Below are 26833 nucleotides of genomic sequence, written 5' to 3' on the forward strand. Positions count from 1 at the left end.
ATAGATATGTTTTTGGAAAGGAAAATAGTATTTTAATAGCCTCTTTAGATAATTGCACATGTTGTTTTTTTTTATCTCATGTCCCAAATTAACAAGTGGTTGTTTCTTAAAGGTAATTGCATTGTAGACTCTGAAGCCGTATCAGCTAACCTTTTATATTCTGTTACATTAAAACACATTGGTCTATCTTGCTCTTTGAATGGACCTTTTATTCATGGTTATTTTTATCCATGTGTTTGGTCACTTGAAAAATATTGGTTTGCTGAGTTAGACACATCTTCCAAATGTTGACATTTTATTATATAATATCCAAAAATAATACGTTTGTTAATATTGCTATCAATGTCATTAGAAAAGTCTTTAAAATATTGGGAATGAGTCAAGATCACAGTGGCAGGTAGTTTTCAAAAATTCTAATTTTTTATTTTATCCTCACCTGAGGACATTTTTCGATATTTTGTTCAGATAGAGTGGGAGGGGGAGAGAGAGAGAGAGAGAGAAAAAAACATCGACGTGAAAGGGACACATCAAGTGATCGCCACCCACACGACCCAACCAGGGCCGGGGACAAACAGCAACCGAGGTACATGCCCTTAGCGGAAACTGAACCCGGGTATCTCCGGAACGCGGGCCGACGCTCTAACCGCAGAGCAAAACTGGCCAGGGCTCAAAAATTCTAATTTTTGCTTAATTTAAAAATGTGCATTTTATCATTGCCAGCTTTTAATTTTGTCAGTTTTGCTTCAAAATGACATACTTCATTTATTTTTCAAAACATGTCTGCCATAAGGTCTGAATAACTATAGTTAGATTGTTAGTTTTCTTTTTAGTAAATATAGTGTTGCATGGGAAAAGCAGCTAGGTCAGCTTGCAACTCCATCACATAGGTTGTTCTTGAGATAACCATTATACATCAAGTAGCATTGTTTTATAGTTTTCTAAATCTCTTTAATGTTTGGCTTACAAGAAGGCTGCTGGATTCATATCTGCTTCTGCATTCAATATATTGCTATATCAAAAGTCATGTAGCCTCTAGAAAATTTTACCTAATTCATAAGAGAATAAGAGTGAAAAGACAAATTTTTGTCTTAGTATTGTTATGATAATAACATTGACCTTGTGAACTCCCTAAAGTGTTTTTGAAGACTCCAGACTGCACTGAGAACAGTTGCTTTAATGTAATCAACAATCTACATTCAGATATAGACAGCTATCCCAATAATTCCTTAGTAATGTCCTTTGTATGTGTCCCACTGTCACCCTAATCCCCACCCCTGACCTAGGACTCAGTTCATGATTATGTATTGCATTTCAGTATTATGTTTCTTTAGTCACCTTCAGTCTGGAACAATAGTTCCTTAACTTTTCCTTGTCTTTCTTGACCTTAATGTTTTGGAATACAGAGCAATTATTTTGTAGACTCCCTCAGTTGGGTTTGTCTGATATTTTCTTAGGATTGGATTTTAGGTTAAGCATTTTTAGCAGGAATACCATGTAGATGACATTGGGTCCTCCTTAGTATATCTTATCAAGAGGTTTGTCTGGTATTGGTGCTTTTTATTCATCTTTTTTTTTTTTTTTTAAACTTGTCTTTATTGTTGAATGTGATCTGCAAATGGCTGCTTCTTGTGCTGGGCTTAGATGTACCCAGAAAAGGCCAAGCTGTGAACCAAGGCTGGCTGCTTCTAATGCCAGGCCTGGGGCCACTTAATGAGAGGTATGGGGCTCCCTGAGACCAGATGCTGCTTATTTGAGAGATTTTAGGAAAATCTGAAGCAGAATCCAAGACAGGCCAATCCTTTGGTAAAGCTACTGGATACAGCTTGGTGAGGCCAAAGGTTGGGCAATCATCAGGGCGGGGCAAACAATGTGAGCCAGGTTGCTGGAGTCCCAGATATGGCTGCCAACTACTGCCCCAAGGAAGGACTCACCAAAGGAACAAGGCCTCCCCCAACAAGTCTATCCAGGAGAAAGCTGCCCCTCCAGCTCTCACCCCGATGCCGAACAATTTAATTCTTCCCTGTATGTCTCTGGTGCCTTTCAAGCTGTCTCCCCAACACTGAAGCCCAGAAGGAGTGAGTCCAAGTAAATCCATGCATGAGCCCTTTAAGAGGAGCTGCCTGGGGCTCCAGAAGTCTCAGCCTCCCTCAGCCTCAGTTGCCGCTGGTTTTACAGCCAGAAGTGATGGGGATTCTCTTCCTGGCACTGGAACCTTGAGCTGGGTGCCTGGTGTGGGACAGGGACCCCTCAGTCCTAAGGAAGGACTTTCATAGTGAGATATCTTCCTGATTTTTATCCGTCCCACATGAGTTTGGGACCAGCCTGTTCTCGCGTCTGCCCTTCCTACCAGTCTCGATGTAGATTCTTTAATTTCATAGTTGTAGGACTTCCATTCAGCTCCAAGTCAGGCAATTTTAAATGATAGTTGTCCTGTAGTTTAGTTGTAATTTTGATGTGGTTGTGGGAGAAGGTGAGAGACCACGTTTACTGACCAGAAGTCTGGTATTAGCTTTGATCACTTGGTCAAGGAAAGTGCCCTCCAGATTTTTCCACTCTACAATTAATAAATAATTTTTGAGATTATGAAAACATACTATTACTCATCAAACATTTATTCTTTTAGCATCCATTGTTGAAACTGTTGAAGCTTTCCCAAAGTTGTTGTATCATTTTATATTCCTGCTAGAAATGTTTGAGAGTTGTGGTTGCTCCCTATCTTCTTCCCTATTGGTTTTTGTAAAAAATAAATATCTGTCTCCTTTTGGACACTCTATTCTGCTCCATTATCTTTTGGTCTGTTCATATACCAATATAACACTCCTTGAGGTCAGGTAACATAAGACCTCTTTATTCTTTTTAAAAACTATTCAAATAGACCTATCTTCCAGGTCCTTTACATTTACATATAAATTTTAGAATCAAATTGTCAATTTCTAAAACTTGGGATTACGATTTCGAATGTGATGACTCTATAAATCAATTTGGAAAGAATTGATGTCTTAATAATAGATTTGTAATCCATGAACATAGTTAAATTTCCATTTATTTCAGTCTGTAATATTTCTCAGTACTCTTAGAATTTTCATGTTAGAAGTCTTAGATATTTTAAAAGTGATCTCAGTGTATTTTGTTTTTCATGCTATTTTAAATGGAACTTAAATTTTTTTATCAGCAAACAAGCTGCTAATATAGAGAGGTAAATTATTATTTTTTATCTTTATTGTTGAAAGTATTACCGCTATTCCTTATATACATATATGCATAACCAATGGACACAGGCAATAATAGCGTGAGGAAAGCAGATTGGGGGTGGAATTGGGAAGGAGGGGGGTCAATGGGAGGGGAAGAAAAGTAAATAAATTGGTTTTCATCTATTGCCTTTGTGTATGTTACTTTTATATTTCTTTTTTTAAAATATGTTTTTATTGATTTTTTTTTTTTTTAGAGAAAGAGGAAGTGAGAGAGAGATACAAACATTGATGTGAGAGAGAAACATTGATCGGCTGCCTCCTGCACTCCCCCAGGGGGATTGAGCCTGCAACCCGGGCATGTGCCCTGACTGGGAATTGATCTGGGAACTCTCAGTCCATGGGACAACAGTCAGTTCACTGAGCCACACAGGCCGGGCTATATATGTTATTTTTCTAAATCCACTTATGATTTCTAATAGTTTCTTTGTTGATTTCTTAGGCTGTTTTCAATAAATAGTCATGTCATCTATGAATAGGAACAGTTTTATTCCTTTTTTCCCCTCTTTTTATTGTCATAACTTTCTCTTTTATTTTTTTAATTAATGCCTATTACTGTACACTGACTTGGACTTCCAGTATAATGTTAAATAGAAGACATGAGAATAGATATCCTTATCTTGTTTCAGATCGTAGTAGGAAATCATTCAGTATTTCACCTTTAAGTGAAAATTAGATTTGGGATTTTCATATATTCTTTATTAGATTAAGGACGTTTTTTTCTATTCCTAGTTTGCTGTGAATTTTTCCTCATGAATATGTATTGAATTTTATCAAAATGTTTTTCTCTATATATATTGACACAGTCATGCTTTTTACCTTTAATTATTTTCTTTTTTTGTTGTTACTCCTCGCCCTAGGATATTTTTTCCATTTTTGTTTATTTTTGTTAATCCTCACCCAAGGATACTTTTCCATTGATTCTTTTTAGTTAGAGTGGAAGGGAGAGAGGGAGGGAGGGAGGGAGAGAGGGAGGGAGGGAGAAAGAGAGAGAGAGAAAGAGAGAGAGAGATTGGTTGCCTCCTGCAGGCGCCCCAGGCAGGAATGGAATCTGCAGCCCAGGTACGTGCCCTGGGAATTGAGCCCTAGAACCTTGGGTGCACAGGCCTATGCTCGAACTACTGAGCAACACTGGCCAGGGCTAAACCCTTTAGTTATAAAATACCCTTTTTATATCTTGCTGAATTCTATTTGATAATATTTTGTTAAAAATTAGCTTTGTGTCTCTGTGTGTGAGGTATACTAGCTGCCTGTGTATTATTTCTCTTTTTCCTTCTTTGTAATATTGTTACTTGGTTTCAGTGTTATGTTGTCCTCATAAACTGAATTAGGAATGGAATACAATACAGATTTAAAATGGAAGATTTTTTCCCTTTTCTGAAAAATTTTGTGTAAATTTGATATGATTTCTTCCTAAAGTGTTGAATAAAATTTACCAGTGTAGATAGTAGGACTAGTGCTCTCTGTGGGAACATTTTAAACTGTAAATGCCATTTTTCAATATATATAATGACTTCAGAGTTTCTTTTTCATCTTCTGTCATTCTTGGTAAGTTAATTTTTTTTCAAGGAATATGTCTATTTTATCTACATTGTCAAATTTTACCTGTGTTTTTTACCTGTCTTTTTAACTTGTAGTGATATTTCTGCTTTCATTTCTAATATTCTCTTTCTTTTTAAAAAATTAGCCTTTGAATGGTTTATAATTCTATTGGTTCCTATTTTTTATTTATTTATTTTAGGTTATCATTGCTCAATATTTTAATAGCACTTGTGCCAATTAAATGAAGCAAGAAGTTGTTACTTTTGTAATAAAATTTCAAATTTCACATTCTAGGTAATATGATATTGATGTATTTATTATATACTACCCCATATTTGTTTTTGAGATTCTTTAATTATGGAAGAAATTCTTTCTCAAAAACTTTCACCTTATCTACTGTAGATTTTTCTTGACAAAAATCTTTAAAAATAAGTTTTAGAATAATAATTAGTATGAATACTAAAATGCAGATTTAAATCAACATAATATCTGGGTTAATGACACTAATGTCAAACATAATGACACATAATGTTCTTTATGCCAAATTCCTTCATTGCTTCATTTACTCTAAATAATAATGCTAGGTTACTCTTCCTGTAGTACCAATTTTTTATTTTATATCCTGCTCTAGAAACCTTTAATAGCTCTTTATTGCTTACAAGTTTATATCTAGTTTCCTCTGTCAGTGCCAGTCACCAAGCTTCCTATTTCTACCTTATGTTTCAATTCTTTTGTTTCTCTTCTGGAAAAAACCTGGAATAGTGGAAAGAACCAGTTTTTGCCTTGGTTACCCTGGGACTTAGATTCTCTATCTTACTTTCTAGTTTAATGACTGTGGACAAATTTAGACTTTATGAAATGGTGATAATATTTCCTTATAGAGTTATATAGGTTAAATAAAATATATACACACATACATAGTAATAATATAGACAGAATTTAGGAAATGTTTAATAAATATTAGTTCTGGTTTCTTTTACCCCTCTCAACTAATTCACTCCTGTCCAATTGACAGTGTTTTTTTTCCCTTCATGAACTCTATTTTTGGTTTATATCACAATAATTTTTGCCTTTTATTCAGTCCTGTGATACAAGTGATCTCAACTAATTAAATTTTATTGGTTCGTTGTATTTTCCACTAGTCGGGTTATTTACTCAGTCAGGAGAGTCAGTTTTATATAATATAAAGTGGTAGATGAAGAAGTCAAAGACTTGGATTCTCATTCTGCTTCTGTCACTGCCTTACTAGCTTTCAGGAGGATGCCTCTTGTCTTTTGGCGTTTAGTTCCTCGTCTTGAAAAGGAAATAATTAAACTAGAGATTTTATGAAGGTTCTTTCTAGTTATGAAATTCAGTTATTCTAGATATTTTTGGAATGTCTGTGCTAGATTCTGGTGAGAAATTCTGATAAGAAATATTTTAAAGGCCTAAATGTGTCTTTAAATAGATCAACATATAACAGATAATTAAACTTTGTGCACAAATGACTAAAATGCAATGGACTATGTAATATAAGTGTTATGAACAGAATGCCATAGGGTACAGAATAGTTCATCTCATCTTTCTGGGTAGATTTTAAGCATTGCTAAGATAAGATTTCTATCTCCTACTACCTTTTTTGCTTTCCTTTAGAGATTTAAGCCTAGTGTTGGACTTTTATTAGTTGACTTGCTATGAGTTTCGGAGCAAAGCTTGTAATGAAAGTCAACAAATAAAGGCATTTACTTTTATTTTGTTATATGTTCTTTGAATTTTTTTTTTTCTCTCCACAGAATGGTCCTAGTGCCAGATCATGTCATAAAATGTGCATTGACATTCAACGAAGGCAAATCTACACATTGGGCCGTTATTTGGATTCCTCTGTGAGGAACAGCAAATCTCTGAAAAGTGACTTCTATCGTTATGACATTGACACTAACACATGGATGTTACTCAGTGAGGATACTGCTGCTGATGGAGGGCCGAAATTGGTGTTTGATCATCAGGTTTGGTGCACAGATAAATATATGGTAGAATTAATTATTTCACATGTTATGCTGAGTTGTCTCTCAGTGATTTCTATTGCAAATACCTATGACAGATAATAAAAATAACTTGTTTCAGTAGGTATAAAGTTATTCTTAAAATTTTTTTTTTCTCTTATATAGTGCAGGATGAAATACTGAGGTTTCAACACAAATGTGAATTTATAAAAACTTTTAAGAGTAGATGGAACAGTGCATATTAGGAAAAACAAACTTAGTTGTATAATAAATATCCAGAAATCATAACAATAACAGTTTTCCCTTTTAAAACTTTTTAGTTTACATTCTTGGAAGAAATTTAAAATTACTTTATAAGTGAGTTCAGGAATTTGAAATCTAGCATTTTTCTTTCAATTCAGGTGAAATATATTTACCTTTGTGTATAATCACAAACTTTATAATACAGATAATAATATAACATAAACTAGATGAAGTTTAATTCAGCAACAATAAAAATCATATAATGATGTTGTAAACAGGAAGAATACACATAGCGATATTGTTAGCCATTTTAATATTATCCACATAAGTCTCATCATCTCCATCATTGTTATCTGTATTTGAGTACTTAGTCCCTATCAGTTCAGTACCTCAAATAAAAAGTAACCACTTTGAATTCTATAGGCAGTTTTACTTGATTCAATCCATGTCCAAAGTTTCTTTTGGAGTAGGGGGGAGAAAAGACACTTTTAAAAAATCTGTAACACTGTAATGACGAACATAGCATTTACCTAGTACTTGAGAAATGGGAGGTGGTATTAGAATTATGATAGAATCTAGTTTAGGCCTAACTTATCTCCTATCTTATATTTGTTATTACATATTTTTATTAATTCTGTGCTTTAAAGGTATTCTGATACTATATTTATATTAATAAGTAGTTGTGATAGGAGAATGGTAAGGAAAAGAGGAGTGGGTTATATGCCTATCAAGTAAGTGGTGCATGGAAAATCAAAAACATTAGTCTTCAAAGTACTCCCCAAATTGAATTTGGAACTTCTGCTGGCTCTCCGTAACTGAGCTCTGCAAAGCTTTGCACTTCCCTGCTGACATCCTCAGTGTTTTCATGTGGAAAGTAAGAACTCGAAAAAAATTTAGCTGGTTCTGATCTTTTGAAAACAGAACACCAGCAGATAACATTTTGAGGGAAACTATTTTCTTGCTTTCAACTGTGTACATATTTCTTTTACAAAGGTGTTTATGTCTTTATTTTTACAAGTTTAAAAAATAATAGTTTAGGGGTATTCTGAGTACAAATATATTGTCCTTATGTATGGTCTTTGTTTCTCTTAACTTTAATAAAATAGAATGTTCCTTGGAACCTAGGTTCTGTTAAATGTTCGATTTTCAACTGATTAGATGTTATAGCAGAACACTAGGGGTGAAGAAACCAGGATTTCAGTACTAATTCAGGTAACAAGTAGCTCTGTGACCTTGTATAATCCCTATAAGCCTCTATTTTCTATTCTGTTTCATGCAAATAAAGCTGTAAGTTAGAACTTTAAAATTACTTGGGGCTGTTCGTGACACTTTAAGATTTGACACTTAACATTCACATTTTAGAAGTATGTGAGAAAGCTAGAGACATGAAGACATTTTTAAGTTACTTTGCAATTTTGAATTTAACATAATTAAAAATTTAAAATTTAAAGATTTTTTGATTTATTAAGAACAAAGTGGCAGCTTAGTTCTGAAGCCTTTGATGTCGCTTTGTGTGATTTTCAGGAACAATGAGAACCAAACAAAAACGATTAAAACAAAAAAACTCAAAACACAAGTCACAAAACACATATTCAGCAAAACCAGGAGCCAAAGAAAACCCACAACTCCCAATTTCTTGTAAGTTTAGCTAAAAAAACAACTGAAATATCCAGAACATGTATTGAAACTGACAGCACTGTAATAGGGGAGAACTGGGAGTTCAGAGACAGTCTAGTAGAGGTACATCTTAGTGGGAAGTGTCATGAGCAGGGTAGAAAGTTGAACCCAAGGCAGCCTCTGAGGGAGTCAGTGAGATAATGGGTGGAAAGCACCCAGAAAGGCCCAGATGCCAGAAAGCACAGTCTTCTAAAAGTATGGGATACACCCTGACAACTGGGAACAGTGTGGCTCCTTTTGCAATATCTAATGAAGAAACTGGGGGAGCTCAAGTCTTGAGAGCTCCTCACCCCAGATGAGGGTTCATAAAGTTAAAAATGACATGGCTTCACAGATGCACTGTATTTTTTAAAGAAGCCATTTAATTCAGTAGCAACAGAGGAGGAAGTCCTTGAGCAAGAACATTACCCTTTCATAGGAACATTCTGTTATCTAGTCCAGGGAAATTCAACTAATTTAAATATGAAAACCTAAAAAGCAACAAACACCAAATCTTTAAAGATACTCTAAAGAAAAACAATAAGAAGAAAAAGAACAGCAAAACTTTTCTTCATGCAACAGCAAATGAAAATTACATTTTAGTATCCAACATGAATTAAATGATTTCTTGAAGCTTGAAACTCTGAAGAAAACTACAAAGCATAAATTCAAGAATGCAGATGACCAAATAATAGGAGCAAGTGAAATTGGACCTGGTAAAACTCAAAAAATAAATTGAAGAAAGCCCTGGCAGATTTGGCTAAGTGGTTAGAGCGTAGGCCCACAGACCAAAGAGTCATAGTTTCAATTCCGGTCAAGAACATGTACCTCAGTTGTGGTCCCTGGCCCTGGTAGGGGTTGTGCGGGAGGCAGCCAATCCACGTGTTTCTCTCACATCAGTGTTTCTCTCGCTCCCCCTCACACTCTATCTGAGGATAAATGGAAAAATATCCTCGGGTGAGGATTTAAAAAAAAAAGAAATTGAAGAAAAACAGTAGCATTTTTAGAAATGAAGACTAATCTACATAGAGTATAGTGAAGAATAGGTAAAGGTCATATAACAGAAATAAGAAGAGCAAATAATATAGAAATAAAGATTAAAAGAGATTAGCCAGAAAATTATAGTTAGACAGGCAAAAGTGAGCCAACATACATATAATTGGAGACGTTACATATAGAAACTAAAACATTGGAACAACAAATATTTATAAATAAAATTCAAGAAGATTTTTTTCCGAAGAAGACTATTCCACATTTCAAAGGGGTGTGCTATATTTGGGGAAGATTGATCTAGGTATTCAACTCTAAGACATATGTTAGTAAACATTGGATTTCAAATATAAAGGAGCCATTTTGAGGGGCAACTAGACAAAATTATCAAGTAACCTATAAAAGAAATAAAATGAAACTGATGTCAGATTTCTCTACAGCTATATTCAGTGCTAGGAAATATTAGAGTAACATCTAGAAGATAGGAAAAGATAGTGTGAGCCAAGGATTTTATATCTAGACAAACTGTCTTTCAAGTATGACCACTTTTTGAAGAAATTACTAGAAAAAGGAATATGAACTAGCCAAGAATTGGCAGGAGAAACCAGTCAAAGGATTGGAGATCTCAGCTCCTTGACATTCTCCCTGGGTCAGTGTAGATCATTGGCAGGCTGAACACATATTTTTATTATTCTCCTGCCCCACATCCTATAAAATGTCGAGAGAATACATTAGTAATAGTGTTGAAAATGAGAAAGAATGCCCTTGGGGAACTTAAAAATATTTTGGGGGCGAATTCCTTTAAGATAGAAAGCAGATAGGAGGATCATATCCAACCAGAAGAAACTAGAGTATATAAGGTTGCAGTCACAGTCTCAAAGTTGATATAGCTGAGGCAAACATTAGATGATCGGTAGGAGACTAAACCGCAGAGCATTCTTCAGTTTGACAGAGTAGTACCGAACTGTGGTAATTGTCCATCGGTCAGGTGTTGAGTGTGGGCCTTGGAGCTGGAAAGGCAGCTGTGGAACCCTTCACAGCATCACATCTCATTTCTCCCCACCCAGTTCCCTTAGTGAGGATTGCATATGCAACAGGCAGGTGACGAGGGATTCTCAGATCCAAAGAGGACTAGAACAACAACAACAAGTTCAAATATTTGAATATAATTAATACCACGAGACAGGTGCTGAACTCAACAAATTAAGAATTAACAAAGAAAAACAGTAGTATAAACTGAAAAAGCCTTTAAGTGATATTTTTAGAGCAATTCAGGTGATTTATTGCATTTATAAAAAAGATATATCTAGAAAAATTACAAATTAAAGATTTTGTAAAATCTCAGCAAATTAACTGAAAAGCAGTATGGACACACTCACCTCTAATGTTTACTAAATTAGTGAGCTGAAGAGAAAAGTTAAGAAACAGAAAAGGTCCTGAAATTCCAATACTGCCCAATAGGAGTTCCAGAAGAAGAGACTGCATGCCAAAACAAATAAACTCAAGGTAAAAATGAAGACAACTCCTAGAGATGAAGAAAGAATTTTCAGAACAAAGCAAACACCACCAGGTGTAGATCAGGATGAATGAAAAAGAATATCCCTGCCTAGCTACTTCCTTAATGAAATTTCAGAACCAAGGATTAAGAGGAAATCCTAAAAGCTTCAGAGAGAAAACTGGTTACCTTTGTAGACAAACAAATGGGAACTTCCAGGCACACCAAAAAGAAAGAGAAAAATCCCTTTGTAGCCATATGAAGTAGAATTTAGGGACTAGATAACCATAGGAAACCTGATAGCAGAGATTGGCCAAAATAAGTATGACTGAATTTATGAAAATGTAAATTGGTTTATGTAATGTAGGTTCTCAGGATTTTCAGCATGATCCCCAGGTGTTTGAAGAGACTTGAACCTTAAATACTTAGGACACGGTAATGTGACCCAGCTTTAATGCAACCCTAGACAGTCATATATATATAGAGTAGGTAAATGGGGCCATACTAAGTTGTCTTCAGGAATGTATGGATTGCTTTTTTTTTTTTTTTGATTGCTTTTAATGATAGGGGTTATTTGAGATTAAAGAGTGGAAACACTCTTTGGAGGGCCAGAGACATGAAACTTTATCTCAGTTTTGCAACCATATTCACCAAGATTTCACCCTTGAGGTATAGTATATTTTCATCTTTTTTTATGTATTTATTTTTTCTTTATTGATTTTAGAGAGAGAGGAAGGGAGAGGGAGAGAGATAGAAAACATCAATGAGAGAGAACATCAATTGGCCGCCTCCTGCTTGCCCCCCACTGGGGATCTGGCCCACAACCTGTGCATGTGTCCTGACTGGGAATCGAACCAGCGACCTCTTGGCGCACAGGTCGACATTAAACCACTGAGCCACACCTACTGGGCTATTTTCATCTTAATTTATGAAAGTCTGCCAGAAACCTGGGAAATAGCAAGTGAGTGGATCTCTTAGTGGTAGGTAAAGATTGAGAGATGCTAGAATTTTTTTTTTTAATTTTATTAATTTATTGAGGTGACATTGGTTAGAGTCCTTTTTTTTTTTTAATACTCTCCCGAGGACATTTTTGCATTCATCTTCAGATAGAGTGAGATGGGGAGAGGGAGGAAGAGAGAGAGAGAGAGAAACATCGATGTGAGAGAGACACATCGACTGGCTGCCACCCACACAACCCCAACCGGGGCCAGGGACAAACTGCAACCAAGGTACGTGCCCTTAGCAGGAACTGAACCCGGGTCTCTCTGGAATACGGCCTGACACTCTAACTGTTGAGCCAAACTGGCCAGGTGGTTAGAATCCTTTTTAATATTAATTTTAAAACCAAGTTTTGCAATTATTAAAACTTGTTATTAAAAACAATGCAAAAATAAATAGAAGTAATTTTAGGAGAGAATTGAATATGCAATGGCTAGTATTTGTACTTCAGCCAAGTAATGTTTTGTGAACACAATTTTTTTCTTTAAATATAAATGCCACTTTTGTTCAACATTTAATTTCCAACTTGTACTTAAATATTACTTGAAATAGAATTTAATTGTTATTTATTATCTTCTGACAAATGACTTTTCTCGGATATTTTTATGAAAAACTATAATCTTGAGTTGAAAGAATTAAGTCTGTTCTTTTAAACATTAGTTGCATAATATACCTCAAAGAAAACAATTTATAGTATTGTGTTAAAAGAAGGCAAGACTCATCACACCATAGATGTCAGTCTGGAAACTGATTGCTGCAAATGTCTTTTTGTTTGTTTTACTGTTTTGTAACATTGAAGAGTTTGGTAAAATAAATGCAGAGAGATGAATTTAGCTGCATCATCATTCACATATCTGCCCTCTTATTTAATGGTAGCAAGATTAATAGGATGCTTGCCTAGAATAGAAAGGAGTTTTTATAAGGAGGATTAAAAGGAGTGTGTGATCACTGTTTACCCAGAGTATGAGCTGTATTCACTCTTCGGTTTATAAGTCAATTCCTCATGTATTATTTATTGGTTGATTTGGTAAAAATTATTTAGAGCATAAAGCTCTTTAACCCAACATATTTTATTCTCAGTGGGAAAAATGGAAACCTGAAGAGGTATTTAGAAATCCATCTGCCAGGTGGTTAGCAGTATTGCAGTGAGGGCATATGATAATCAGGGGTGGTACTTAGTGTTATTGAGACAAAATTCAGTTTTTTTGAGAATCTAAAACCACACACATTAGTTTTATTTCAGCACATATGACAAGAACAATCTAAAACTATTCAATCTATTCTTTTATTCTGATAGATGTGTATGGACTCAGAAAAGCATATGATCTACACCTTTGGGGGTAGAATTTTGACATGCAATGGCAGCGTAGACGACAGCAGAGCCAGCGAACCACAATTCAGTGGGCTGTTTGCTTTCAACTGTCAATGTCAAACCTGGAAACTTCTTCGAGAGGACTCCTGCAATGCTGGGCCTGAGGATATCCAGTCTCGGATAGGACACTGCATGCTATTTCACTCAGTAAGAATATTCTGTACATTGTGTTATGTTATTTTGTCATGTGCATCTCAGCAGAGAAAGAAGTGAAATCCAATTCCTCAGTAAGAGATCAAAACTTTTCATTAGAAATAAATAACTAGTGTTAGCAATGATAGACAAAAATAGAACTCTTTAACAGTAAACTGTTAACTAATTGAGACTCTTTCCTATCAATTTAGTAATTCCTAAATAGTTATCACCTGAATACCAATCTAGACATTTTATGACTAACTTCACTGCTTTTATAGATATTGCAACTATTTCTACTTATTTATTTCTCTTAGCAACTGTAAGATCAGTTTCTTTTCTTATTTTTCCCTGTGCTGTTCTTTATTAAGTGTAAATAATTAAGAATTGACATTATAGAATTAGAATTAAAATTTATCAGCAAAACCAACATACAGACATTTGCATTAACCTTTTCAGATGTTACCGTGGAAACTTGGGCTTCTTTCTATGAACATAACTTTAAAAATATTTTATGGAATATTTTAAACATATACCAAAGTGGGGAGAAGAGTATGATAAATTCCTGTGTACTCATCAGTTTTAGTAGTTACCAATATTTCACTGTTAAGTTTTCATATATCTACCCCACTTATATTTCATTTATTTTTTTGAGTTTTTTTTTTTGTAGGTTAAGCTGATTTTTATTTTCTTTTATTTGTTTGGAATGTCTTAAATGTCTGTAACAAACATGTATTTCTTTTATAACAAAACAAAAACAGCAGATGTATATGGATTTTTGTAAACTGGGTAAGTCTCCTATTCAAAACAAGGGCTCAAAGGTAGGAAAACAAATAGTAGGTAGACTTAGGCAGGTATTCATGTCCCAGAAATTGCTAATCTGATCCAGCTGCATCCTGTCACACTTCTGTCACCCTCAGGAGTAGGGACACAGATCAACACATTCCTTCTCACCCCAGCGGAGTCACACCACAAAGGCGCAAAAAGGATCAACACAGAGGTGGGACTTGTTATCCTCAAAGTGTTGCAATGAGGATGACCCTTTGAGTTTTAAGTGCTGGGGTATTTTAAAGCAAATCCCAGACACCTGTAAATACTATAGTGTGTCCCTAACAGCTGAAGACTTTAAAAAAAACATAATTGCAATACCATTATAAAAGTCAACCAATTTTCTAATATCATTGAATATATAGAATTTTTCTGAAATACTGAAAAATGTTTGTTTTGTTTTGTTTTTTAAATCCTCACCCGAGGACATTTTTCCATTTTTTTTGTTCAGATAGAGAGGGAGGGAGAGAGAGAGAGAGAGAGACAGACAGACAGACAGACAGACAGACAGACAGACATCGACATGAAAGGGACACATCGAGTGGCCAACCAGGGCCGGGGACAAACTGCAACCAAGGTATGTGCCCTTAGCGGGAACCAAACCCAGGTCTCTCCGGACCGCAGGCCAATGCTGTAGCCGCTGAGCCGAACTGGTCAGGGATGAAAAATGTTTTTACGTAGTTTTTAAATTCAAGTTAGGGTTCAAAAAAGTCTAAGTATTACATTTGGTTGTTATGTCTCTTAATTTTTTTATATATGTATATATTTTTTTGTTGTTGTTGTTCAGGTAGAGTGGGAGGGAGAGAGAGGAACAGAGAGAGAGAGAGAGAAACATCGATGTGAAAGGAACACATCGAGTGGCTGCCACCCGCACAACCGACCAGGGCCGGGGACAAACCGCAACCGAGGTACGCGCCCTCAGCGGGAACCGAACCCGGGTGTCTCAGGACCGCAGGCCGACGCTCTAACCGCTGAGCCAAACCGGCCAGGGCTATATGTATATTTTTATTGTTGACCCTATTACAGATGTCCCCTAATTTTTCCTCTTAAATTGTTTTTAATCCGTAACTGTTTGCCCCTTCTATTTTATTGCCCCCATATACCACTTATTTGTTAAAGAAACTGAATCATGTATGCGTTAGAATTTCCTGTATTATTGATTTGGCTGTTTTTATTCTCATAATGTCATTTAATATGATCTTTTATCCATATTTCCTGTAAGCTGGTAGTAAAATCCAGAGTCTTTTTTTAAAGCAATTTTTCAATTACAGTTGACGTACAATATTATATTAGTTTCAGGTATACAACCCAGTGATTAGACATGTATGTAACTTATGAAGTGATCACCCCAATAGGTCTAGTACTTGATTTTAGATTCACTCTCCATTTTTAGGGGTGGCAGTGCCAAAGGAGAGGTGCAGCAATACTTCATAGGTGGTCTGATAGCAAAATATCAAGAGGCATTTAATGTGTAGTTGGTGATGTTAAAATTGTTCAGTGAATTCAGGTTGTTTATCAGCTTGATTATTAAGTATAGTTTCCTGTCAACATTTTACCTCATGGCTCTAGCAGCCATTAATGATAGCCATTGCCTAGATTTCATGAGAATTTGTCAAATAGTGATTTTCTTAATTATATCATTTCTTTTGCATTTATTAACTGATTGTATTATTAAAAACTTACTCTCGCCCAGCTGGTGTGGCTCAGTGGATTGAGCATCACTCCATGGACTGAGAGATCCCAGTTCGATTCCCGGTCAGGCTGCATGTCTGGGTTGTGGGCTGGATCCCCAATAGTGGATGTACAGGAGGTGGCCGATTGATGTTTCTCTCTCATATCGATATTTCCATCTCTCTCTCCCTTTCTCTCTCTAAAAAATTGGTAAAAACACATTAAAAACAAAAACAAAAAACTTACTTTCATTAACAGTGTGGCTACCTTGATATGTAAACTGCATAGGATAGGTAATATAAATGTTTGCTTTTTTCCTTTATTACTTTTTAATATTGAGTTGAGGCTCTAAAGTTAACCAATAGATTTTTTTAAGTATTATTATGAACTCATCAATTTTTATATATTTGATGTGTTTAATCCAATGATGTCATTATTCTCTTTGATGCCCAACTTGTTCTCTATCTTTGGCCAGTAGGTGGCCCTCCCAGTATGTGTGTGTGTATGTATGCATAATCTTTTTAATAAGGGAAAAATTAAATTATGAGTTTATACTGATATTTCTTCTTTTTTTTTAACCTCGAGGACATTTTTGCATTTATCTTCAGGTAGAGTGGGAGGGAGTGAGGGAGGAAGAGAGAGAGAACCATTGTTGTGAGAGAGACACATCAAGTGGTTGCCACCCACATGACCCCATCTGGGCCAGGGACAAGCTGCAACCGAGGCATGTGTCCCTAGCAGGAACTGAACCTGGGACTCTCTGGTCCATGGGCCTACGCTCCAACCACTGAGCCACACTGGCCAGGGCTATACTGATATTTCTGATTCAAATGATAGATTACAGTTTTTAAATTTAATATCTTTGATTTTGTATTTGTGTATCTTTTAAGTTTAAAATCCTCCTTCCTAATGTCAATATTATGTTACTTGCTCTAATAGTTTATAGAATAGCAAAACTAACAACCAAATCACTGAATGCTGTTTAAAATTGCTTTCTTATTATTTTTTCAGTTTAGGATATAACCCACTAGGAAAGGGTAGTCAAAAACATGAATTAAAATCACTAGAAATACTACTTGTCAATGTGATCATATCTTTATATACAGATAGCTTTCTTTTTTTAATTTCAGAGATATTTTTTATTTTGAGTTAATTTATTTTCTAATTAAACAAAAACTTATACCTGGTTCTAAAGGCAAAACCATACGTCCAGGTACTTAAAGAGAGATCTGTGTTTATCCCTATCTTTCTGTTCTGTCCCTTCTCCAAGAAGTAACTGACTTTTATTGGTTTCTTTTCTTTTTTTCTTTTTCTCCTTTCTCATACAAGGACAGCACCCTGCATACATTATTCTGCACCTTGCTTTTTTACTTTAGTAGGCTATACTAAAGATCACCTCTTAGCATTATATAGAAAACTTCTTTAGTTCTCTTTGTATCAGTATAGTATCCCATTGAGTGGAATCTGTCATAAAATTACTTTTAATAGAGGTTTAAAAAGTTTTTGTTGTTATTAATCCTTACCTGAGGATATTTTTCCATTGCTTTTTAGATAGAATGGAAGGGAGAGAGAGAAAGAAACATCAATGTGAGAGAGACACACTGATTGGTTGCCTTCTGCACGATCCCAGTGAGGCTGGGGATCGAACCTGCAACCCAGGTACGTGCCTTTGACTGGGAATCAAACCCTTGACTCATCAGTCTGTGGGCTGACACTCTAACTGCTGAGCCAAGCTGTCAGAACAGAGGTTCAAATTTTTAAAAGATTATTCTGAGTTTTTCATGGAAGTGACTATTTACTCTGTTCTTTGCCTTTTTTCTTCTTCTTATTTTTCAGAAAAATCGTTGCCTATATGTATTTGGTGGCCAGCGATCGAAGACCTATTTGAATGATTTCTTTAGTTATGATGTGGACTCTGATCATGTAGACATAATATCAGATGGCACCAAGAAAGACTCTGGAATGGGTAATGGCATTTAGTGATTCTAAATTTTCTCATGTCTTAACTACTTTGTAAGGTAGAATACTATAGCCTATTTTCTTTTCTTTTTAACCATTCTTCACCCTTTCCCCATTTCTTTAAATGAAGTAATTCTGACTAAGAGGAAGAAAACTATAAGCTAAATTATCCAATTGTATTTAAAATATATGAATTATCATTATTCCCTTGGAGCAGAAAGACAGTATGTGAATTTCTAAGGGAATTATATGTCTATCTATTGGGGAGGAGGGGCTTTGCAATTATAAAAAATTTTTCTATATTTCCTAATCCTTTCCACTTTCTGTTTTCAGTATAGTGATTTATATTATGCATTAGCATAGTAAGAATACGTCTGTCCTGACATGTAATTGGTAACACCTTTTAAGTTTAGAAGCTCAGCATCTAAGAAATTATTGTCCTAGTAATAGGGTGACTGTTTTGTCTAAGATAGTCCCAGTTTTTTGAATTTTTTTTTTTAATCCTCACTTGAAGACTTTTTTTTTTTTTTTTTTTTTGCATTTATCTTGAGATAGAGCGGGAGGGAGAAAGGAAGGAAGAGAGAGAGAGAGAAACTTCGATGTGAGAGAGACCCATCGAGTGGCTGCCACCCACGCAACCCCAACTGGGCCAGGGACAAACTGCAACCGAGGTACTGTGCCCTTAGTGGGAACCGAACCCTGGCCTCTCTGGTCCTCGGGCTGATGCTCTAACCGCTGAGCCAAACCGACCAGGGCAGATTGTCACAGTTTTATGCATATTGTCATGATGTAATTATATATACTGCCCCATTCACTCTCAAAAGTATCCTATTTTGAATGATATACATAGTTACCCTACATAGTAGTCACTTTGCCTATGATTAGTATACACAGAAGAATGGTATTTTTGTTTAAGGTCCAGTGGTTTAAAATGCCTAATTTGAACAATAGGGTGAGAATTTAGAACAACTTGCTTTCCCTTTTACCTATTATTTATAAAAACAGATTTTTTTATTGTAATAATTATTCATATTTAGGAGGAAACACTTTTTTAATTTTTTAACAAAAGATAGCACCATAGTAAAAAGAAAGTGCATGTGAAGTAGTTTGCTTTCAAGACCCTCCTCCCATACTTCCTACTAGCGCTCTGTTTTCTGGGTTAAAGTGAAATGATAAAGGCTCTATGGAGGCAGAGGGGACAGGGTAGAAAATAGGACAATTAAACCTATAAACTGAATAGTGGAACTTCTAGCCATGTCCCTGTTCCCAGGATACCAGACATATGTCTCTTAGAAAAAGACTAGAATCACCTCTGGACAAAATATATGGCCTCAGAGAAAAGATTTCCAGGTACTGTTGTTTGGGGATTCCCCATGCCCCAATAAAATGACTAATCTCACTGTTTAGTCCCCAACACAATGGCCACTTTCACAGTCCAGTCCCCCTATAGTGTGGTGTTGCCCATGATACACATAACATTTTCAATATCAGTTAAATATCTTCTGTATTAGGGTCTTCACCATGAAAGAGACTAAGAGTATTTGGAAAATAAATTTTGTTAGAATAAAAAAGTAGAAGAGTTATAAGAAATCTGAAAAATAGAGATGGAATTTTGGAGAAAATAAGGATCTTAGAAAATCAATCCAGGAGGTTCAGTATTGAACTAATAAGAGTTGCTCCAGCCCTGGCCAGTTTGGCTCAGCGGTTAGAGAGTCAGTCCGTGGTCCAGAGAGTCCCAGTTTCGGTTCCTGCTAAGGGCACGTACCTTGGTTGCAGATTGTCCCTGGTCCTGGTTGTGGTCACGTGGGTGGCAGCCAGATGATGTGTCTCTCTCACATCCATGTTTCTCTCTCTCCCTCCTTCCCTTTCTCTCTTTTGCTGTATCTGAAGATGAATGCAAAAAAAAAAAAAAAAAGTTGCTTCAGCTATACAGAACATGGAAAATGGGGGAGACTAGATTATGAAATAAAGAAATAGCAGAAAATTTCCCCAAACTGAAAAGCATTGACTCCAGATTATAAATGAACATCTATAGAAGTCAGTACATCAAATTTACAGAAACAAAAACCATCATTGTGCATTGTGGAATTTTACATATCAGGGCAAGGAGAATATCTTAAAAGCGTCTAGTGTAAAATGCAGTCGCATTCAAAGGAATAGGACTTAGAGTGGATATAGAAATTCTCAACAACACTGGAAACTAAAAGATAAGGGGGAACAAGTTCTTAACATTCTGAAGGAAAATGATCATCAACCTAGAATTCTGTTTATAACCAAAACACCAATGAAACAAGAGGGAAGAAATACTATTTTCCAATATGTAAGGTTTATTAATAGAATGTGTTTGCCTCAAGTAATAGAAAACATAGAGAGCCATGGCTTATACAAATAGGGAATTTTTCTGTCACAGAATAAGAAGTCCAAAGGTAGATAAGCTGGGACTGATCAGTGACTTGAACAATGCCATGAAGGCCCCCAGCTTCTTTTTAATTTTTCTGTTTTTCTATCCTTAACATGTGGTAGCCTCATGGCAAGTTGGTGATGCACCTCACACACCATGACTTCATTTCAGATAGAAGAAAAGGAAGGAAAACAAAACTTGCCCAGAAAGCACCCTACTGATATTGCATTGACTAGACCTGTGAAACTTGGCTTCAACAGAGTCTGGGAGAGCAAGTATTTAGCTTTTCCAGCCTATATTTATATAGTACACTGGGGAAGGAGTTTGGGAAATGGCTATTGGGTCAGGCAATCAACGGTGTCTGCCTCACAAGATTAAAAATATGATAGATCTTTTATTCACTCTTTTTTAGGAGGTTACTACACTATATACACTAACAAAAGAGAGTAAAAGTAATTAAAAAGAAAACAGGAGCTGGGAAAAAGGATCTAACATTGGAAAGCAATGAAAGGACATCCAAAGATGATATCTGCACAGCAAACCTAATAAGCATCTAGTTCAAATTGGAGCAGAAGGACATAGGGAGGAAAACCTCTCTTCTTCACCTGAGGTTTCCAGATAAAAGTAGACTCAATAGGTATGTTTGAGCATTTGGAATAAAAAGTTGTTAATAGGTTAATAACATCTGATGTAAAAGATTAAGGATAGGTCCATAATAGAGAAAAAAATTTTTATATGAAAGGAGACACCACAACACATATTTTGGCTCTACAGTGAGCAGTTTTCTGTAATGGTCATAATGCAAGAACTACAATCAATTTAACCAACTATTGGGATACAATTTCATGAGAGGAAAGGGTAAGGGGAGTGAGGGGCATAGTGTCAGTATGGTAACAGTCTTTCATCTGCTGTAACAGGGAGTCAGTAGGTGATGTCTGAAGTACCAGCTTAAACATATTTAGAAACGTGGAGAGAAATACAATGAGAAATGACTAATAACTTATTCTATCTAAAATTGTCTGTCTTGTTTACTCATTTGTTTTCTGTTTCCATAGGATAGTGTGGACATAATTGATTTAATCTTTGACTTCTCTGGCTTTCAAGAGTTATTCTAACTTTTCATTAAAATAACTAGAAGGATGCCCAGCTGGTGTGGCTCAGTGGTTGAGCGTCGACCCATGCACCAAGAGGTTGCCGATTCAATTCCCGGTCAGGGCACATGCCCAGGCTGTGGGCCTGACCCCCAGTGGGAGGCATGCAGGAGGTGGCCAGTTGATGTTCTCTCTCATCAGTGTTTCTGTCTCTCTCCTCCCTCTCCCTTCCTCTCTCTCTAAAATCAATAAAAGAAAAAATAATAATAACTAGGAGGAGAGAAGGAATATTTCCGTACAATCCTAATGTAGCTCTACCTACAAAAGGTAATGAAGATAGTAATTGATTTGACAATATGTTAAAAACGGCTACACACTGGCTCAGTGCTAGACTAGGGATACAGTGGAACAAGATGATCATGGTATCTCATAGTGCTTCTAATCTAGCTAGGTGATAATATTCTGATAGATTATACTAGGTACTCTTAATTTAGACCTTACTGTATGCCGGTCACTAAGCACGGCACTTTATAAGTATCTGACTGGAGGTTAACTATTCTCATTTTACCAGATGAGAAAAATTGAACTCAGTGAAGTAATATACCTGTATTCAGCATTACACAACCTAAAAAAAGAGCAGGGATTTAGAAGTTTGAGTCCAAAGAAGGCTTTTCCCCCCATCATTCTAAGCTGCTTCCCAGGATTAAAAGAAAAATGTGACAAAGAGTAATAGTGGCAGAGAATTAGTAAAAAAAAACAAACTAACAACAACAACAAAATATTACTGTCATAAGTAGGCTTTAATGACTATCATTTGAAGATTTAAAAAAATAATTAGTATAATGCTTCATTCATGGTTATGGCTAGGTTAGAGCAAGCAAAGCATGATAATTGTTTATTTTTTGTTGTTCTTGTTCAGTTTTGTTTTGATCATAAAAGTAACATGCTCATTGTAGAGAATTTGGAAAATAAGAAAGATTCAAAAAAGAAAATGTCCCTTGGCCTGTTTGGCTCAGTGGTTTGGTCCTTGGCCCTGGTTGGGGTCGTGTGGGAGGCAACCAGTCAGTGTGTCCCTCTCACATGGATGTTTCTCTCCCTCTCTTTCTTCCTCCCACTCTATTTGAAGAGAAATGGAAAATTATCCTTGGATGAAGATTAAGAAAAAAGGAAAGAAAAGAAAATGTATCAAACCATCCAGGTGTAATTTGTTAACATTTTGATGAGGTTCCTTTTACTCTTTTTAAACTTACTTATTGCATAAAGTTTAGCACAGTTTTATATCCTATTTTTACATTTTCATTAAATTGTCATTTTTTTCCCATAGTTATAATTTTATTATCACAGACTAGAGGTATTTGTAGAAAAGAGAAGTGGATTCATTTTCTAAATTACTGCTATAATCAACTTTTGTGAAATCAGAATCACCAATTTTGCTATGCATTGTTTAATTTTAAATTTATGTGTTATCCCACAGTGCAAATTCATTAATTAATTTAATAATCTTTGTTGATCACCTACTAGCATTTAAGACCCTCTCCATTCCTCCCTCCCAACATGTTTCAGTGCTTTTTATATGCCAGGTATGTTTTATGGATTTCATGTTATAAGATCCCTTCTCAAAAAGGACTTACATTGTAGTGGAGAGAAGCTTGCAGTTGCCTTCTATGTACTGGGAAGAAAAAAATTTGTGATATAATAATGAGTAGCATGGGAGGTCCCATTTAGATAGAGTAGGTTGGTAAATCGTCTCTGAGGAAGTAATCTTAAAGATTTAAGTCAAAAAATAGAGAATTAGGAAGAACCATGTTAAGAACTGAGAGAAGAGCAAGTACAAAGTTCCCAAAGCATATTATAGAAACAGTTGGGACTGGTGCAAATTGAGAATCGGGGAAGTTGGTTTGAAATAAGGTTGAAATAGTTGAGTCTGATTATTCAGTGCCTTTTACAAATGCAAGAAGTTTGATCTTTTTTTTCCCTAAATAAAATAGGAGGTTATTGAAAGGCTTAATTATAGGGTCTTGATCTAAGTTCTGAAAATATCACTCTCTTGTGTACATACACATTTTTTCAAATGATTAATTTTGACAATATGCCTATAAATTTCATTATCCAAAGACTATATCTATAATGGGTGCCTTAACTGAAGATTTTTATGGCCGAGTTGAGCATTTGAACTGGTGTTAATATTGGGTATCTCAGTTTTCACAAGAGTATGTCAGTACTACCCACAGTTTCACTGATCTATCCAGTAATCAAATCATGTCAGTTTTACCTCCATCTTCTCTCTATTCCCATTGCTACTCAACTGGTTTAGGCTATCATCACCTATTTGGCCTCTGTTTCTAGCTTTCCTCTTCCTGTGTACCCTATCCCTCTCCCAATCCATTCTTCACACTGCAAGCAGAATATAACTGTTCTGTGTTACCAGGTAAGTGCAGAACCATGTGCTTTAACATTTGTATAACCTTTTTTTGGTCACCTACTAGGTGTCAGATAGGTAATAAGCCAAGCACTAGGGATACAACTGTAAGTTAGGGCTCTATTTTTGTGGAGCTTATAGTTGCGCATAGGGTGGAAAAAGTAGACTGACAACCTTACCTTGTGATTACTGCTACTAAGATAAGAAATCTCTTTTAAAAATATAAACCTGGTGGTTTTCCTTCCTTACTTAAAATCTTTTGTTTCTTTTTGTCCCCATGATTAAGTCTAAACTCATCCTGACTCAGAGATTCCTTAATGATATGGCCCAGCTTACTTAGTTCCAGCCCCATTCTTGATATCCTCCTCCACCTTACCGTCAGTTCTTTGTTTCATGACCACTGAGTATTAATTCTTTATAGATAGAATACTTTTTCTTGCCTTTGGGTTTTTTTTGGGTTTATTTGCTCATGCTATTCTCCCTATCAGAATCACTCTTTGCTCCCACCTCCGAAAGTTAACTTGTCTTCCTCTTTCAGACTGTAGCCTATTGACCATTGTCTCCTAAAATTCTCTCACTCCTAAAGCCCAGGTTAGGAATTAAAGCATATGGTGCTAACCGCAGTGTTAACACAGTTCTAGGTGTTCATCTGGCAATATAATCTTGACTGCTTGTCAAAACCTGTGAAAAGCTCAGGTGAAATACATAGACTTTAAGATTTCTTTTTTTCTTTTTTATTTATCCTAACCCGAGGACATTTTTTCATTTTTTGTTCAGATAGAGTGGGAGGGAGAGAGAGGAAGACAGGGAGAGAGAGAGAGAGACATCGACGTGAAAGGGACACATTGAGAGGCCGCCTCCTGCGTGACCCAACCAGGGCCAGGGACGAACTGCAACCGAGGTACGTGTCCTTAGTGGGAACTGAACCCGGGTCTGTCTGGACCGCAGGCCCACACTCTAACCGCTGAGCCAAACCGGCCAGGGCTATTTAAGATTTCTTAAGGAGCAATTAGTCTTTTCAGTACTCTAGATCTAAAAAATCTTTCAGTGGATTTATTTAGACCATTTGGAAAACCTCACATCAGAGAACTAGGGTATAATGCAGCAATTTTCAACCTTTTTCATTTCATGGCACACATAAACTAATTCCTAAAATTCTGTGGAACACCAAAAAAATGTTACATTTTTTTGCCAATCTGACAATGGCTATTGTCATTTTTTTAAATTTGACAACCTAAGGGAAAAGAGGCCAGTGCCCCTGACTAGTCAGGTATTGCATGTTTTAAAGATCCTTGTGGCACACTGGTTGAAAATCGCTGGTATAATGTATTGTCCTCCCATAGAATTACTTTTACCTGAGTTTTAAAGGTCCATTTAAATTTAATTTTATCTTATTTTGTAAGGCATGAAAAGTCCTTTTAAGGACAAGGCAGGTTACTATTTAAATGTCTACAATATTTAATATTTTTAGAAACACTCATTTCATTCCATCACATGGATGCTCTGTAGCTTATTCAAACATTTTGTTTATTAACTGTCCTTCTAGAGCTTTTTTTTTTTACTATAGTTAATTACTGTAATTTGAGATGGACTTAACATATAATTACTGTTTATCTATGATTCATTAATGTGGGTTATTTGATTAAAACTTCATTTATTATGTGAGTTTCAGTTGGATTGTTTGAAATCATGGAAAAAATTTGTTTGAACGTTTGAGACCACCAATTAGAGATGATGTGTCTAATTCTAAAATTGCTGCTTCTTGTTATAATTTCGTATTTGGTCAAATACTATACAGTCTTAAATGGTTGTTCTTTATAATTATTTAAATGAATTATCTCAAATTTTGAAGAAACCTCAACTCTTTTTTTTTAGCCAGAGTATAACAATTGTTTGTTCCCCTCAGGAGAAAATTATGATTTAAATGAGTGGATTGGCAGCTCCTTAGAAAGAAAGGATTTATTAGTATTGTGTCTAACACATACATAATTAACATCAAAATTCAGGACACATAGAATTTGGGTTTATTTCTGAATAACTTTTGGCAATAAATCTGTGAACACAAGGGGTTTAGCAGACTCTCCATATGTAAGCTCTGTAACACTAATTGAAAATTATGTTTAGAAGGTAGTCTGTCATACCATCAGAGCTTCATGGTTTGCTAAAGAAACTCAGTCTATTATATTATAACAGGATTGCTTTCTCATATCTGTATTAAATTCAAGTTAACAGCATATTGAGTCTTCATCATTTGCCAGATGCTAGGTCAAGCACTGGTGATACAGAGCTCTTACAACTTAATTCCTCATCTGTAGTAGTTATGTGTTTACTTTTTTCTTTTGGTTTTGTTTTTGGTATGTGCCCCCATCAGGAACCAAACCCAGGACTCTGGTCCGCAGGCCGACGCTCCATCCGCTGAGCCAAACAGGCCAGGGCTGTTGTTTTGTTCCTTAAATTTGATTGACTATTTTCCCACATCTGCCACTATTTATTCCGTTCTTTTCTAACCATAGTGGCCGATTGTTATAATTGAAAGAATAGTGAGCTAAGAATCAGAAGACTTGGTCTCTTCATCTGGGTCTGCCACTCATCCATCTGCAACCTTGGCAAAATTATATAACTTCTCTGGACCTGATTATTCATCTGAAAATGAGAGGTTGGACCAATTGATCTTAAGTCCTCATCTAGCTCCAAAATTTTGACAGTTCAATTTTATTCCCTTCTGTTATCAGACTATGAAACTAACATGTGGGTGCTATATTAGTTATGTCTGCAAGATCTGATTTATCTATAAACATATTTTCA

At 35.7% G+C, this 26833-nt stretch overlaps 1 protein-coding gene across 6 annotated transcripts in view; it reads left to right on the top strand.

Annotated features, from left to right (window-relative positions):
* Positions 1 to 26833, top strand: part of MKLN1 (muskelin 1) — a 208495-nt gene that overhangs the window by 146323 nt on the left and 35339 nt on the right. For all 6 annotated transcript variants that reach the window (XM_036246258.1, XM_036246261.1, XM_036246256.1 and 3 more), the window contains 3 exons: positions 6563 to 6775; positions 13453 to 13674; positions 17995 to 18124. In XM_036246258.1, the coding sequence (XP_036102151.1) occupies positions 6563 to 6775; positions 13453 to 13674; positions 17995 to 18124 (565 nt within the window). The remainder of the gene's footprint in view (positions 1 to 6562; positions 6776 to 13452; positions 13675 to 17994; positions 18125 to 26833) is intronic.

The sequence above is a fragment of the Molossus molossus genome, unplaced genomic scaffold (assembly GCF_014108415.1).
Source record: "Molossus molossus isolate mMolMol1 unplaced genomic scaffold, mMolMol1.p scaffold_m16_p_7, whole genome shotgun sequence".
Classification (NCBI taxonomy): domain Eukaryota; kingdom Metazoa; phylum Chordata; class Mammalia; order Chiroptera; family Molossidae; genus Molossus; species Molossus molossus.